The sequence below is a fragment of the Fusarium musae genome, chromosome 6, assembly GCF_019915245.1.
Source record: "Fusarium musae strain F31 chromosome 6, whole genome shotgun sequence".
Taxonomy (NCBI): domain Eukaryota; kingdom Fungi; phylum Ascomycota; class Sordariomycetes; order Hypocreales; family Nectriaceae; genus Fusarium; species Fusarium musae.
The window spans coordinates 2241252-2255508 of NC_058392.1; the positions used below are offsets into that span (position 1 = coordinate 2241252).

Genomic DNA, 14257 nt, shown 5'->3' on the forward strand with positions numbered 1-14257 from the left:
AGGCTGTGTACTACTCGTCTTGGCGCTGAAAGAATTTACTCGCACAGCAGGGCAGAGGATCCCCTCCCTGTTCGTCTCTATCACAAGAAGCCCCTTGCAGACAAAAGCAGACTTCTAGGCTCGGCACCGCAGAGTCTGGACGGATGGATATAACTGGGACCCCCTGCAGGGCGTTCTGTTTCCAGCTGTGAGCCGTAAAGCCGAGAATTCAATTCATATCGATCTGGTTGGACCGCACATTACACTACGTCTTCCGATGTCTTACAATACAAGAGCTACAAGATTCATGGCACAACGAACCACGAGCGTTAAAGCGCATCTTACACGAGTGCCTAGGAACTTTAGCACCCGACTTTAAAAAGCCTCCGTCAGCTGCAGCATGGCAGGGGCACTCCCAGCAACGGCGTGGCTTCGTAAGATATGGCCAATTGGGTGAGAGATGTCGCTAGCAGATCTCAGAATTAGGCCTCCGGCGGAAGAGCAACATTATTTAGTGGCTGCTTGTTGGCAGATCCTGGTAACTCAATGCTTCTGAAACCAGCCACTTGCTGGCCCTGGCTGGCCCTTGCTCAGGGGACCACCCAGGCCCCCTTTTGGAATGGCGAATGGGAAACTCCAAGTTTTCATTCTGCTCAACTCTTCAGGGGTGGACTGGTTGGACTGGCTAGACTGGCTATCAACGGCCAGACCTGCTGCAAGAATGTGGGCTTGAGCACTTACAGCGCTTCGTAGCCACTCAATGCCCCGCAGCATTGCCGCCAACGACTCATGCTCTTAGAGGCATCCGGTTAGGAACGCTCACTCTCGTATCACAAGCTCAAGTTCAGCACCGCCGCGACACGTTTCCAGACGATAAAAAAATGTTTCCTGTTTGATGTTTGGATAAACGTATCGGTTTCCTGTTTCTCGTCTCATTGTTCCTCTGACGCAATCCTGCTCAGAGTGGATGAAAATGGCCTGACTGAAACATCCTACGGCTTGCACGGCAAACCATGAGGATGAACCACAACCACGATGACAGCTCCCATGCTTCTTCCTTCACCAAGACTTCTCAACTCAAGGCTTCGTCTCCTCGCTTAGCACGACAGATTGCCAATGCTGACCAAAAGCCTCAATCAACAAGGTATTCAGAGATGCTCCCTGCAAACATCATTACCAAGGGTCAAACGCGGCCCGCAATCTTATATTTTCTCGTCCTGTGGTTGATGGAATTCTGTTTCGACGTCAGTTTGATACTGCGGCCCAGCTAGCCTGTCCACCGTCTAACATGATAACGGAAAAATGCCCCCGCTGGATATCCAGGCCCACGAGGCTCTTGATCCTTTGGCGCACATTGTCTATCAGGTCGACTGTCTTGGCGTCACAGATAAAATTATCTAGTGCCTGAATGCTCGCTTCCGATGCCTTGGTAAGCTACATCTGATGTATACAGTGCCACGAGCGGGTGATATCTCGATTCTAGGAATGGAAATCTCAAGGTCCTTGAGATTGTCCTGAACCTGATGCTTGCGTTAATCCTTGAGTCCTATCGGCCGGTCAAGCCGCGACCTTACAGCACTGCAGGACTTCGTAAGCTGGGTCGCCGTGACATTCCCATTCTTTGCATCAGCAGGCATTGGCTTCTGCAAATCGCTATGATCATGGAACAGGCCATCTTACCCCAACATCAGATCGTAATAAGCGCGGGCTTGGCCGGTGTTATGAGTTTGTCATTGTTTGTGGAAGATAGATCGCCGATAGTGGTATGTTTGTTGAATCATCATCGTAAGTAGCACGGACATCGTCCTGTGTTCAAGCCTGCTTGGACAATGTCATGCATTACCAGTAATTACATTACAGTACAAGTGGCATGTGGTGTAATATCTCGGTCGCCGGTGAGGTGCCACACTCAAGCGCCACACGAGGCGTCGCTTGACCGGATGGAATCGCAACCTCAGGCAGCCACGGATCGCCGCTCCGAATAACGCCGGAAATTTCGAGCCGGGCATTGACATCAGTTGTACAGCCATTGCGGTCGACACAATGGGTTCCAGCGAGTCGAAACCAATCTCCTCACATGTGTGGAAGGCGTGAGTTTATCTGATTTTGGAGGGCATGCTACTATGTTCCAAACAGCGACTAACAGCTTGCCGATAAACAGCTCAGCGCCTAATGGACTGTCACAAGATCTCGTTGATTCACTACAATCCAGCAATGAGGTACTTCTATCCGCAACGTCTAACGACTGTATTTTCCACGGGCGTCAATCGAAGCTAATGCACGTTCTCTCGATTCTAAATAGACCGATGCCTCTCGCTCCAAGATAGTCGAGCTCCAGCTCCAGGCCCGTGTGGCCGAAGAGCTCAAGAAGCTACAGCAGAAAGAGGCCGAAGCTCTCAAAATAGCACACGAGAAACTCGCCAGCGCCGATTTTAAAGATGACAACAGCACGAGCCAGTACACCGTCAGCAAGGAGATTGAAGCCATGCGTAAGAAGCTCGAGTCACGCAAGCAAGTGCGTCCTCTGCCCGAGAGCGTTGAGGGAGCGCGCAATGAAGTCATTCGATGTCTGCGAGAGCATGACCGACGGCCGCTCGACTGTTGGCAGGAGGTGGAGAGCTTCAAGGCTGAAGTCAAGAAACTTGAGAAGAGCTGGGTCGAGAAGGTCGTCTCGTAGAGATTTAAGGGAAACTGGTAATGGGAATGGAGAATGATTCTATAGAGATATAGAGGCGATGGGCTCTGGTATACCCAGACAGGTATGCACGTGTACATTACGGCATTGATAGCGGGAAAAATAGGGTTGAGAAATCAAAGTGTACAACTTATATCTCAAAAAACAGTCCTGCATCTTCCTCCTTTCCTGAGTTGGCGCGGTCTGATTCTGGTTCTGTCTCTTGCTTGGCTTTCAGCTCGGCTTTCTTTCGCAGACCCTCGGCACGCTTCCTTTCTCTTCTCGCTGCAGCGTCCTCCCATTCTTGTCCTTCAGGGTTTAGACGTGGTACTGGAGCAGCGACAGCATCTCTGAAGGCGTTTTGGAAGCGTTCAATGCGCTTCTTATTCTCGATAAAGCGCTCATTGGCAATCTGGACGAGGGTCTGGAGGTACTCGGGTGAGACTATGCGTTGCCGATGCCCATCAATCTGCTGCCCGATGAGAGACTCGAAGGCAAGTCCCATTGTTCGTATAGCCACCATGGGAGTGGCAGCATCCTTGTCATTCGGGATGATATTGAGGGCACCCGACTCGCGAAACCCTGCCTGAAGGCCGCAACGCAGAAGTAGTTGAGCGTGTTCGGGTGATGCTGTGAGAACGTGGAGGATCTACGTAATATCTCAGTATGGATGTTCTTTGTATTATATGATGCATTTCTGCTATATTCGATACAGCACAATTTCTGCTTACCATTGCCTCGTACTTGAAGTGGACAAGTCTTCTCTCTTTCACTTCTCCAATTGTCTCCTGTGCCTCTGTAGATTCCTGGAGTCCAAATAAACTGCTCCAGTCTGTATCCGTACCTCCATCACCCTTGTCAGGTACTGGGTCATGGGAAACGAACAGCCAAGCTCCCCCAGCACCTTTTCCACCGACACCTGCTACCCGTTCATCTTGTCCTTCAGTGTCAGCAACTCTCCGCCCTTCAAGAAAAACGCTGACACGACCTGCACAGCTGCTGGTAGTGACAAATCCGGATTGTCGGTTGATTTCATCAATGAGATCCCTGATGCCCTCATCTATAGAGCCTTTCGGTGAAGCATCCGTGTATTCTGTGTCTGGAATCGCAAGTTGTTCAAGTATCTTTCTCTTTCTTTCGACAAAGGCGGGCGGAGAAGAAATGAGTTCCTGCATATTGACAAGAGGCAAGACTTTTTATTTGTTGGCAGTGGCGCAAGGCTGAAAAAGGTCACGATGGACAGTGGTAGGTAGCACTAAAGGGTAGGTCGAAAGGCTCAGATAATACGATATCAGAATCTGGCAGTGGAGACGTGATGCTTTGTTAGCTTGAAAACTCATGTCTTGACGCGGGGTAGCTTATCATTGTGGCTCCAACCTCGTGATCCTGATTACCATTGACATTTGACCTCATTTCTCATAACTGACATCGCAGATCTCACTATCAAAGACGCATTTTTGCGAGGGTTGGTTGATTTTTTCATTTGTTGTTCTGTCTACAGCCTGCGACAGATCTATCTTTCCAGCCATGTGCTTGCTATTCCTCCGTTGCACCCTGCTTCCTGTATTTTTCCCAACGCCATTCAATGATTTCCCGAAATGCAAAAAGCTTCATTCGGCTCAGTCACGATAACTGCTGAGCCAGTTTATCTCCTTAAACGCCTCGCATAATGCCTCAATCATTAAGTCATCAAAGATAAGTGGTTGCCTGGGTGCAAGTGCACTCATACGGTGGGCAGAGCCACTTTCTCGAGAGCAGCAGCAAGCTTCTCCTCTTGTTGCTTGCGCTCCATCATAGCAACGAACTCAGCGTATCGAGACTTCTTGTTGTGGATGCCACACTCGGTCTTGTCTTGGCCCTTCCATCGTCCGGCTCGCTCGTCTTCACCCTCCTTGACGGGGGCAGTAGAGTGCCAGTCGCCGATGGACTTGTAGCCTTGGTCGAGGAGAGCGTTGTAGGGAACATTGTTCTCCCTGATGTAGTTGTTGACTTGCTTGAAGGACCATGTGGCCAGGGGGTTGATCTTGACAACACCACGCTCATCGTCAACTTCGATGATGGGGATGGAACCACGGGCAGCACCCTGAGATCTTCGACGACCGTTGAGTACGGCAGCAACCTTGAGCTCATCATAGGCTCGCTGGAGAGGCTCAACCTTGGCGATCCAGTCATACATCTCACTGGCGGTGTTCCACATCTCCTTTCCGTACATGTCCTCGAACTCTTCGGTAGTGTTGACGCCATCGGGCTTGAAGATGTGGACAGGGACGTTGGGGTATCGCTCCTTCACTCGGTCGACAAGGTCGTATGTCTCCTTGAAGTGGTACAAGGTATCCAGGAAGATGAGGTCGACAGTGGGAGAGTTGGGGTGCTCCTTCTGGATCTTAGAGAGCATGTCCATGGTTGCGAGACCGGTCAAGCCAAAAGCAGTCGATTGGTACAGGTTAGGGAACATGACCTTGCAGAATCGGAGGATGTCCATGGGGTGCATATCCTCGAGCATGTTGTTGAGGTGGTTGATGTGGGCCTTGGTGAGAGAGACCTGGGGCAGAGTGGTTGATGATGATGGTGATGAGTATTCTGAGTTTTGTCCAGAGACATAGCCTGACTCGCACTCAAGCTTGATGTCGGTGAGTGACACCTGCGAGGATGTTTGGGAGATGAAGGCAGGCATGTTGAAGGACGTGGTGATGGTGTTTCAAAGATGAGCTGCTACTTGAGACTTGTTGAAAGCTGGGATAGGTGAAGATTGTATCCCAGTTATATCTAATAGGCAGCCAAAGGTAAGGTAGAGTCAAGAGGGCTCTAGCCGAGTTGATGACGCAGATAGTGTGCTGATTTGATTATAGAGCAGGATTTCAAAGCACTGGAAAGACGAGATGACGAACACGACAATGAATGAGGACAGTCAAATTCTTAAGTTAAGTCGAGAGAGGGAGAGGGAGAGGGAGAGACGAGCTGAGTTGTATGGGGTTTACAAGCTATGTCCGGGCGACCGCCCGCTGTGCCCCCGACCAAGGGCGTCCTTAGTAATGTGCAAGGACATCGTCCGAACCCGAGAGTATTCTGCTTGTGACGAGCCCAGGACGTGGAAAAAGATGGGGAGCTGCAATTGCGCAATCGCCGCCATGAGGATTAACGACTATGAGTTGCAACTGAGACTGATCACGACATCGACGCTATACCTTTCGCGATGGGGGCGCCACGGTCAGGACAAAGTCTGATTGGCCTAGGGACCAAAGCCCTGAAATGGCGCCCAGCAGATGGGACTTGTTTTGCCTCACCTCATCCCGGACAACGACATAACCTCGATACAGCCGCCGAGCCGGAGGTCCATTGGGCCTCTTATTCGGTGGGACTATAGTCTATAGGTAGCGGCAACCCCGGAGGTTGGAGGTTAGGTATCATCATCATCATCATCATCATGCGAGCAGAAGGTTCTGTAAGCATCGCTTAGAAATTATATGGTCTTGAACTGGCTCATTTCACAATCCAAGCCAAATCTCATGTTATCTAGATCTGGGCATGGATGTATTAACTAACCATCGGATTGGCGAGATCAGACGGAGTCAGTGACTGGCCAGGGCCACCCATTGCACGGTTGTGAGCACGAGGGCAGGTTCCCCGCGATCATGTCATTTTGGCTTGGGTTGCGAAATTCAAAATACATACATACATAGTATCCCCGGAGGAAGCGAATATGCTTTCCGTTCACGATGATAGTGTGTTACTCGATGTATGTATGTGTGTATCTCTTTCGCAAGAATGAGACATTGTGTTGCCACATGCTGAGATCGATGATATCCAAATTCCATTGTTGATGACTTTTGAGTTATGCTTCATCCCTACGGGCCGACAGCTCGATGCCTGTATCTCAGCCTGTACAAGTATAAACACGGACACAACGAAGAACCTACCTACCTTAGTCAATTCCAGTTATAAAATTGTGCTGGCGTCTTACATGCTCCCAAAAAGACGTGCTTCGAAGGCGCAATCTATTACCGGGCAGCCGGTGCGGCAGTCGGCCTTTGTCAATATGAGGTTCGGAACATCGGTACCGAGGAACCGTGCGACTGCCGTTGTGCCTGGCTCCAGTTTGCACAATTTTCCCCTCCTCTTCGGGACTATTCGCATCAAGGATCAAAGGTTAGGCCGTGTTCCGATGGTTGGGTGCTCACTAATACGGGTTTAACAATGAAATGCCAAAGTTGCTGACTTGTCAAGCTAACGTGGAGATCTCTGACCCTAATCTCAAGTTACGTCATAATCCCAGACCGTGGCTTGCGTCATTGCTTTATCAATGTGACCCGTACTCTATAATTTTGTCGGCTTTCGCTCCTGGTTGAGCCAAGTCTTTATCGTTCAATGTTTTCTTTATGAGGTGACACCGACAGTCTGCTATCAACACCGGGCCGTATGAAGCCAATGCAATGAGCTAACTGGATGACCAGAGTAAGGACTCCAACAAGACAAACTGTGGGCTGCAATTTACAGCCACAGCCTCAGAGATCTACTACATACGTACAGACATTTCATCAGAGTTACACACATCTTAAATTACACTCACGTGATTTTCCAGGTTCATTGAAGGTCTTCATCAAAATGACAAAACCGTGAGGCTGCGGGCTTATTTGCACCAATCATACCCTAGACCAAGCCTGACAGGAGCCGCAGATGCCGTAACTACAGTAAGGTCAAAGTCGCACGAGCCATTGGCGGGGCTAAGACACGGAGAGAAGTGCCCTGGCGAAAGACATTCTGCCTACTAACCTACCCACGCTCACTACCCTCTCATATTTGGAGTCTGAATATTGATTCAACGCAAGCTTCTAGGGTCCGTTGCTCGCTGTACCATAGGCGCTTGCGCGTTATCACTTATCCTATCTACCTACGTTGATTCAAACATTTATTAGTCTCCTTTCTGGACTTTAAACCTCGTATCTCAGCTCTTCCCTGACGGACGCTATTGATTACCGGGACCAGTCAGAGCCAGTCAGTCAGACGTTAGCAAATCTCACCCCGCGCGCGCACGCACGTACGCAATTACATTACAGTACACACACAAACAGGCAAGGCAGTCAACACAATGGCAGACCAGACAAGTCCCACCAAACAAAATGTCACACGGCCGCAGCTGGGCTCCATGAGGAGCAGCTCATACCTTAGTGATCACCAGGAGTACCGCCCTCCTCGACCCGACTCAGCTCGACAGGATCAGCTGTTCCACGGCATTGACACCGTTATAGAGGACACCAGCAACTCACCCGTTCCCCAGACAAGGCCTATCTTGCCCTTCAATGGCATCCCGTCCGAGGAGAACCCCCCGACTGTCGTCGACAGTGGACTGAGCCACTCGTATTCTCACCCCAATTGCGCCCCCAGAGCTGGTGAGAAGTCGGATCGTCTTATCGCGACCCTTTTCTATAAGCCAAGGGGCGAGGATCAGGGCTCCAGATCTCCCGTCAAAACCACCTTTGCAGACAGTAACGAGTCTCTGCCCGCCAACTTGGCCCCGACAACTGATCCCAACGAGTACCCTCTGGAGCCGCCAACTCAAGAGTCAGAGCAGCTCGACCACATCTATGGTTCCTACATCTCACCTCTATGCATCACCTCATTCCTTCACCTCATGTCTTCATTCCCTCTTCCTCAGGACGCCGATGAGCCTCACTCCTCTCATCGATGTTTGGATAACCAAGAGCAACCGCGCATTGTTGAGCTCACCCTCTCTCCTACGCCATCACCCGAATATCTGAGCCTGGACGACCTGAGAAAGCATGAGATGATCTATCGATTTGAGCAGGAATGGAACGTCGATGTGGTCCTGCAGCGAGATACAGTGTGGAGACGCCACCCTCGACTTGTGGTTTTTGACATGGACAGCACACTCATCACTCAAGAGGTGATTGACCTTTTGGCTGATCATGTCAAGGATCCCCCAGATCTGGCTGCACGAGTCGCCGAGATTACGCACCGTGCCATGATGGGCGAGCTGGAATTTGAGGCTTCTTTCCGCGAGCGAGTTGCTCTTCTGAAGGGCCTTCCCGCCAACCTGTTTGAAGGCCTGCGGCCAGTATTGGACGTCACCAAGGGCGTACCAGAGTTGATCATGGCCTTCAAGCGACTGGGTGTCAAGACAGCTGTTCTCTCTGGCGGTTTCCAGCCGTTGACAGGATGGCTAGCTGGCCAACTGGGCATTGATTACGCCCACGCGAACCACGTCGTTATTCAAGACGGCAAGTTCACAGGTGAGGTCGAGGGGGTCATTGTGGGTAAGGAGAGGAAGAGGGATCTTCTCGTTGACATTGCTGCCAAGGAGGGCATTGATGTGTGTCAAGTCATTGCTGTTGGTGATGGCGCCAACGACTTGCTCATGCTGGACAAGGCAGGTCTGGGAGTTGCATGGAACGCAAAGCCCCGTGTTCAGATGGAAGCTAACGCCCGCCTGAACGGAGAGAGCCTCTTGGATCTCCTGTATCTTCTTGGATTCACTTCCGAAGAGATTGATGCGTTGGTTGTCTAGTTGTCGGCGTTGAGTTCAGACAAAGTTGTCACAAGACTGGTGAAGATAGGAGTTTAGGATATTACGAGGAATGACGGGCGTTGTAGTGGTGAGTGATGAGATACCAAGAAGTAACGAGAAACAATGAGAAACAAGAGTTATTCTGTGACGTATGTGAAATCATGCCATTTGGCCGGTGTGATTGGGGGCCCATGTGAACATATCCAGAGCAGCCTTTGGCCCGGTCAATTCCCGTGAGCCGGAGATCAGGCACAGACATATTGAGGCCGGAGATAAGTCAAATTATAGTTGAAAGACACAGAGCTAAGAAAAATCGCGGCGCGTCGTATGTGAACTATGGATGGTTGCTTAAATCAAGCCCATTTTGTCCTTCTTTCTACACAGGGCGTGAGAGACCTGACTGATCCAACTCATAAGCTCTCCCCTCATTCCCTACAATACATGCCTGTTCATGTAGCCAGCTTCAACATCATTCCAAATTCGTGATTTAAGGGTATCCGTCCTTGCCCCACTTGTTGTACTTTTCGTGAAGCTCGGCGGGAAGGGTAACGTTGGGAACGACGACAACGTTGAGAGCGCTGGGAGCGTCCTTGGGAGCTGCGTTGGGGTCACCACCGGGGTGGTACTGGTACTTGCCAGAGCTACCGCTCTCCCAGGGGTGAGTAGCGATGGTGACGGGAGACTCGGAGGTAGCGCCGGTGGGAGATCGGCCTGAAGATGGCGATGTCAGCAATTGCTTCAGTTTTGACATATCAACTAATTTCCGTACCAAAGAAGTAGCCGGCACCGCCAAGGGCAGCAACCATAACACCGCCGAGAATCTACAAATCATCCATCTACGTTAGCAACCATGATTCGTGGTCCATTCCCATCGCTCAATGTTCTGGCCTGGCATAGTTCCAAGGGTGGGCCGAGGCATTATGACGCACCAGAATCTCAGGGTTGCGACGAGACTCCTTCTTGAGCTCGGCCTTCTGGTGCTCCTGGAAGCGGCGGGCGGTGGTGGAGAGGAATCGGCGAGAGATGCGAGAGGCCATTTTGACGACGTGCTTTTGTTTGCTGTTGAAGAATGGGTTTCTACGTCGGGGGCTTTCTTAGGTGGTTGAAGCTTTGAAGTTCTCGTATGATTTCGGAGACAGTCGCTACGATGAATGCGTGCACTATCATTGGCCAATGCCGGGGGAGCTGAGAGGATCACGTGCAGCATCACGATTTACAAGGAATGACGTCTTGAGTTGAGTCCAGACGGGAGCTTCCATTTCTAGCGATGATGCCTTGGTAACCAGGCCACAAACTAGCTTTGTCTCCCTACTATTCTTGTCCCTGGCTAAAGCATGAAGAGTCGTTCATTGTGATGCTGCGACGATCATATCAGCCTCTCAAAGTCAAGACTAGTAAAGCTAAGTTATTAGCTGGCTTCAGTCGAGTTTTAAGTGAATGCAACCATCATTATTAACTGAGTTACCGTAACCGAAGTTATTCTGGGACTGGCTGTCAAACGTCAACGAAACGGGTTGCTGCAGAAGGTTTCCACAATCTGTCGCAAGTGACGTCTTTTTGTGCATGAGCAAAAGGTACAGAGCATTTTGATTGCGGCGTATGTTCAGCCATAGCAATCTCTTAGTCCAGTAGCACTTTTCGTGATCAATTATCGTCTGGAGTTCTCAACCTCCGACAGCCCTTACAACAGCGCCGCTAGCAGGGGTTTCAGTGACCTGAGGTTAGCCCCTGGCCCCCTTACTACCTACTAAGGTAGGGGGCCCGAGGACGGGCAGCTTGGGAGAGCGCAAACGTCCAATTACCTAAGGATTCAGGCCCAAGGTTTCTGAGGCTGGACTGGGCTGGGCTTGGAAAAAGAAACCAGCCCTGAGCCGGATCAAGGCAAGGACAGGATAGGAAAAAGGAACAAGCATACACCTCCTCTTCATCTTGTCAACATCCCATCACCTTTCTTTTCGTTGCTGGCCGCCCTTTACGTTCTCTTTTACTTACTGGTTTAACTCTCCAATTGCGCGCTCCCTACCTTACCTTACCTACCTGCCGTGCTTAGCTACCTAAGGTATCTTTCTCACGACCACTTTCTCCTAATTCCCTTTTCCACGATCGAAACCCGTATCCTCTCACCCCTGTCTTTCCATCCCTTCATTTGGCTCCTTTGTAAAGTACTGCGTAACGCGACCAACCTGCCGACCGTGCCGATTTCACTTTTGGATATCATTCGACACTACCTACCTACCTTATTCACTGGCCAGCCGACGAATTTAACGAGGCTCTGAATGAATGGGAGGCTGAACTCGGTTTGACCTTACGCGCAACCGTTCCCTTAATCTCGACCAAGACTTCCTGTAAAGTCGTCTCCAGGTAGACGACTACGAACGACACCATTACTCAACATTGCCACCGCTATGGCCGCGAAATCCGATGACGATGGCTTCTCAGCACCACACAATTCCCGTTCCGAAGCGGCCCGGCCGCCGAGCATAATTTCTTCTCGAATGACGGACATCGCGAGCGAGGACGGGGACGGGCCAGAGTTGCAGAAGAACAGAATGAGCATTCCTCGAAGTGCGGACATGGGTTCCCGGCCGGATACTGCGCGAACGGGAGCGTCTTCCAGGGGTCCATGGCAGGGTCAGTCTTTGCGTAACAAGACATATCTTTCTGGCGTACAAGCGAAGAGAGGGAGTGTCGAGAGTTCGACTGCCGGCTCGACAAGTCAAGCGCCGAGCTTATCAAGCAGAAGCCATGTTCCATCGTTGCAGTCGCACGCTTTTTTCCGACCCATGAGCTCGCAGAAATTACAGGCGCAAAGAGGAGGATCGCATCGCCCATCTACAATGAGTCAAATGTCGCCAGCGTCTCCCACCTCACCAACGTCACCAACATCGCCAACGTCACAACAAAGATTCGATGAGCACGGCGAAGCTAGTGGTAGCCAAACACGGCAAAGTATCATATCGAACCCCATTGCGCAACTGCAGCGCCAAACAAGCAATGACGAAAACACGCGATCTCCACCATCCCGAGGCACGGAAATGACGGAACAAGAAACTTTGGACAGAATAACAGCGAATACGAGCCCTAGTCATGGCCATTATCCTGCGGGGAGTTTGACGGATAGTGTTCGTCCTCTTCAACAAGGCAAGACATCTGATACAGGTCACTTTCAGCACAACATCATTGTGGACAAGAGTTATAAGGACCTACACAACCTGCCCAGCCCGATCAAATCTCCACGGTCGTTTCGATCAAGCTTCCTAATGCCGGGCCGAAGTAACGAAGGCCAGCAAAGTCAGAATCGCAGTACCGAGGGAGCTGAGAAACTCTCTTCGTCCGCATCTTCACCGCAGTTCAGACCTGTAGACTCTCATACTGAGCGTCATCCCCGCGTCCCTCATAAGCCAAATCAGAAATCCGACCTCGGACGTGTTTATCAGTATTTCGATGGCAACACGGTATTCTGTCTTGGTGGTCGTTGGCAAAACACAAGAGGGAGACCTGTTAATATTGCGACTGGTATCTTTGTCATCATTCCTTGCGCCCTGTTCTTTGGTTTTGAAGCACCTTGGTTATGGAAGCATGTATCGCCTGCGATACCTATTGTTTTCGCTTACCTGGCGTATATATGTTTCTCTTCCTTCATCCACGCCTCTGTTACCGATCCTGGGGTAAGTCCATATCTTGTTCACATCAAGGTGCGCGTTGGCTAATGCTTGTCAGATTCTTCCGCGAAATCTTCACCAGTTCCCCCCTGTCGACGACAACGACGACCCTCTCCAACTGAGCCCACCCACGACAGATTGGGCATTGATAAAATCTGCCGAATCATCAACAGCCGCCATGGAAGTTCCGGTTAAGCACTGTAGGACATGCAATATCTGGCGACCACCCCGTGCCCACCACTGTCGCTTATGCGATAACTGTATCGAGACGCATGATCATCACTGCGTGTGGCTCAACAACTGTGTGGGGAAACGTAATTACCGATATTTCTTTACCTTTGTTACATCCGCAACTATCCTCGCGGTCTACCTTGTCGCCACTTCTCTTACACAGATTCTGCTTTACAGGAATCGTGAAGGTGTCTCATTCGGAAAAGCTATCGACCACTTCCGAGTTCCTTTTGCGTTGGTATTCCTTGGGTTTATCTCCTTCCTTTATCCTGCTGCTCTGATGGGATATCACATCTTCCTCATGGCGCGAGGCGAAACGACGAGAGAGTACATGAACTCACACAAGTTTGCTAAGAAGGAGCGTTTCAGGGCATTCTCTCAGGCCAACATGTTGAAGAACTTTATTGTCGTTCTATGTCGCCCCCGACAACCCACATATTATCAGTTCAAGGCGCATTATCATGAAGGCGACCAACGCCTAGGCATTCGACGAGACAAGCGGCCGAGATCGAGCTCCCAGGGATTGGAAATGCACGACGTCGTCCCTGGAAGTTCTGGTTTCCAAGGTCCAGTGGCTCTGAGAAGTGAACACAGTCATTAGCTGATGCACTGAGGTGGAATTTTACTCTTGCATTGTAGTTGTATTTTTCTTTTTTCCTTTTTTCAAGATGGCGTAGCTTCTGGGAAGTATTCATCATGTGAGGCGGTCAGGATGATATGATGCCTGTTTCTTTCTTATTTTATTATACCCCCTACCTACCTTATGTTAAACTAGTCGACTATACTTCACGCATTCATTCCCCTTTGGTTTTTAGTCAAGACTCTGGAAAAGTCGGTAACTTATGGTATAGCCACCGACATGCGGGCGTTGAACGGGCATTGACTGGGAAGACGAGCCCTGGCTCTGATACACATCTGAGACTTTATTTAGATACCACAGTCAGTTTAAGCCACTAGATTCACTTTTCTCACGGACCCGAGCTTGCTTTACTCATATGGAGTGATGCCCAGAATATTGATCGGATGAATTGGTAACTGACAAGGTAGGTAATACATTTATTGTAATTTGCCTCTGGATGGGTAACTCTGAATCGCATATCGAGCTCGAGTCCACTAAATGAGTCCCCGGAATGCACGTGGAAATAAACAAGGCCAAGGATACCTCTTGTAGGTTACCTAGCTAGGGGA

The 14257-nt window shown here is 50.3% G+C and overlaps 6 protein-coding genes across 6 annotated transcripts; 3 read left to right on the forward strand and 3 right to left on the reverse strand.

The window, feature by feature from the left end:
- Nucleotides 1–2022: 2022 nt before the first annotated feature.
- On the forward strand, nucleotides 2023–2656 carry J7337_008544 (uncharacterized protein; the record flags this gene model as incomplete). Its single annotated transcript, XM_044826161.1, has 3 exons — nucleotides 2023–2069; nucleotides 2141–2198; nucleotides 2282–2656. The coding sequence occupies 3 exons, from the start codon at nucleotides 2023–2025 to the stop codon at nucleotides 2654–2656; spliced, it is 480 nt and encodes a 159-aa protein (XP_044679078.1).
- Nucleotides 2657–2804: 148 nt separating this feature from the next.
- On the reverse strand, nucleotides 2805–3828 carry J7337_008545 (uncharacterized protein; the record flags this gene model as incomplete). The annotated part of the gene is made up of 2 exons (XM_044826162.1): nucleotides 2805–3302; nucleotides 3385–3828. The coding sequence occupies 2 exons, from the start codon at nucleotides 3826–3828 to the stop codon at nucleotides 2805–2807; spliced, it is 942 nt and encodes a 313-aa protein (XP_044679079.1).
- A 548-nt stretch (nucleotides 3829–4376) lies between these two features.
- On the reverse strand, nucleotides 4377–5327 carry J7337_008546 (uncharacterized protein; the record flags this gene model as incomplete). Its single annotated transcript, XM_044826163.1, has 1 exon — nucleotides 4377–5327. One exon carries the CDS (start codon nucleotides 5325–5327, stop codon nucleotides 4377–4379), a length of 951 nt encoding a protein of 316 aa, XP_044679080.1.
- Nucleotides 5328–7739: 2412 nt separating this feature from the next.
- Nucleotides 7740–9176, forward strand: J7337_008547 (uncharacterized protein; the record flags this gene model as incomplete). The annotated part of the gene is made up of 1 exon (XM_044826164.1): nucleotides 7740–9176. One exon carries the CDS (start codon nucleotides 7740–7742, stop codon nucleotides 9174–9176), a length of 1437 nt encoding a protein of 478 aa, XP_044679081.1.
- Nucleotides 9177–9663: 487 nt separating this feature from the next.
- On the reverse strand, nucleotides 9664–10213 carry J7337_008548 (uncharacterized protein; the record flags this gene model as incomplete). Its single annotated transcript, XM_044826165.1, has 3 exons — nucleotides 9664–9887; nucleotides 9946–9997; nucleotides 10106–10213. 3 exons carry the CDS (start codon nucleotides 10211–10213, stop codon nucleotides 9664–9666), a joined length of 384 nt encoding a protein of 127 aa, XP_044679082.1.
- A 1368-nt stretch (nucleotides 10214–11581) lies between these two features.
- Nucleotides 11582–13670, forward strand: ERF2 (Eukaryotic peptide chain release factor GTP-binding subunit; the record flags this gene model as incomplete). Its single annotated transcript, XM_044826166.1, has 2 exons — nucleotides 11582–12844; nucleotides 12897–13670. The coding sequence occupies 2 exons, from the start codon at nucleotides 11582–11584 to the stop codon at nucleotides 13668–13670; spliced, it is 2037 nt and encodes a 678-aa protein (XP_044679083.1).
- Between the last annotated feature and the right edge of the window lie 587 nt (nucleotides 13671–14257).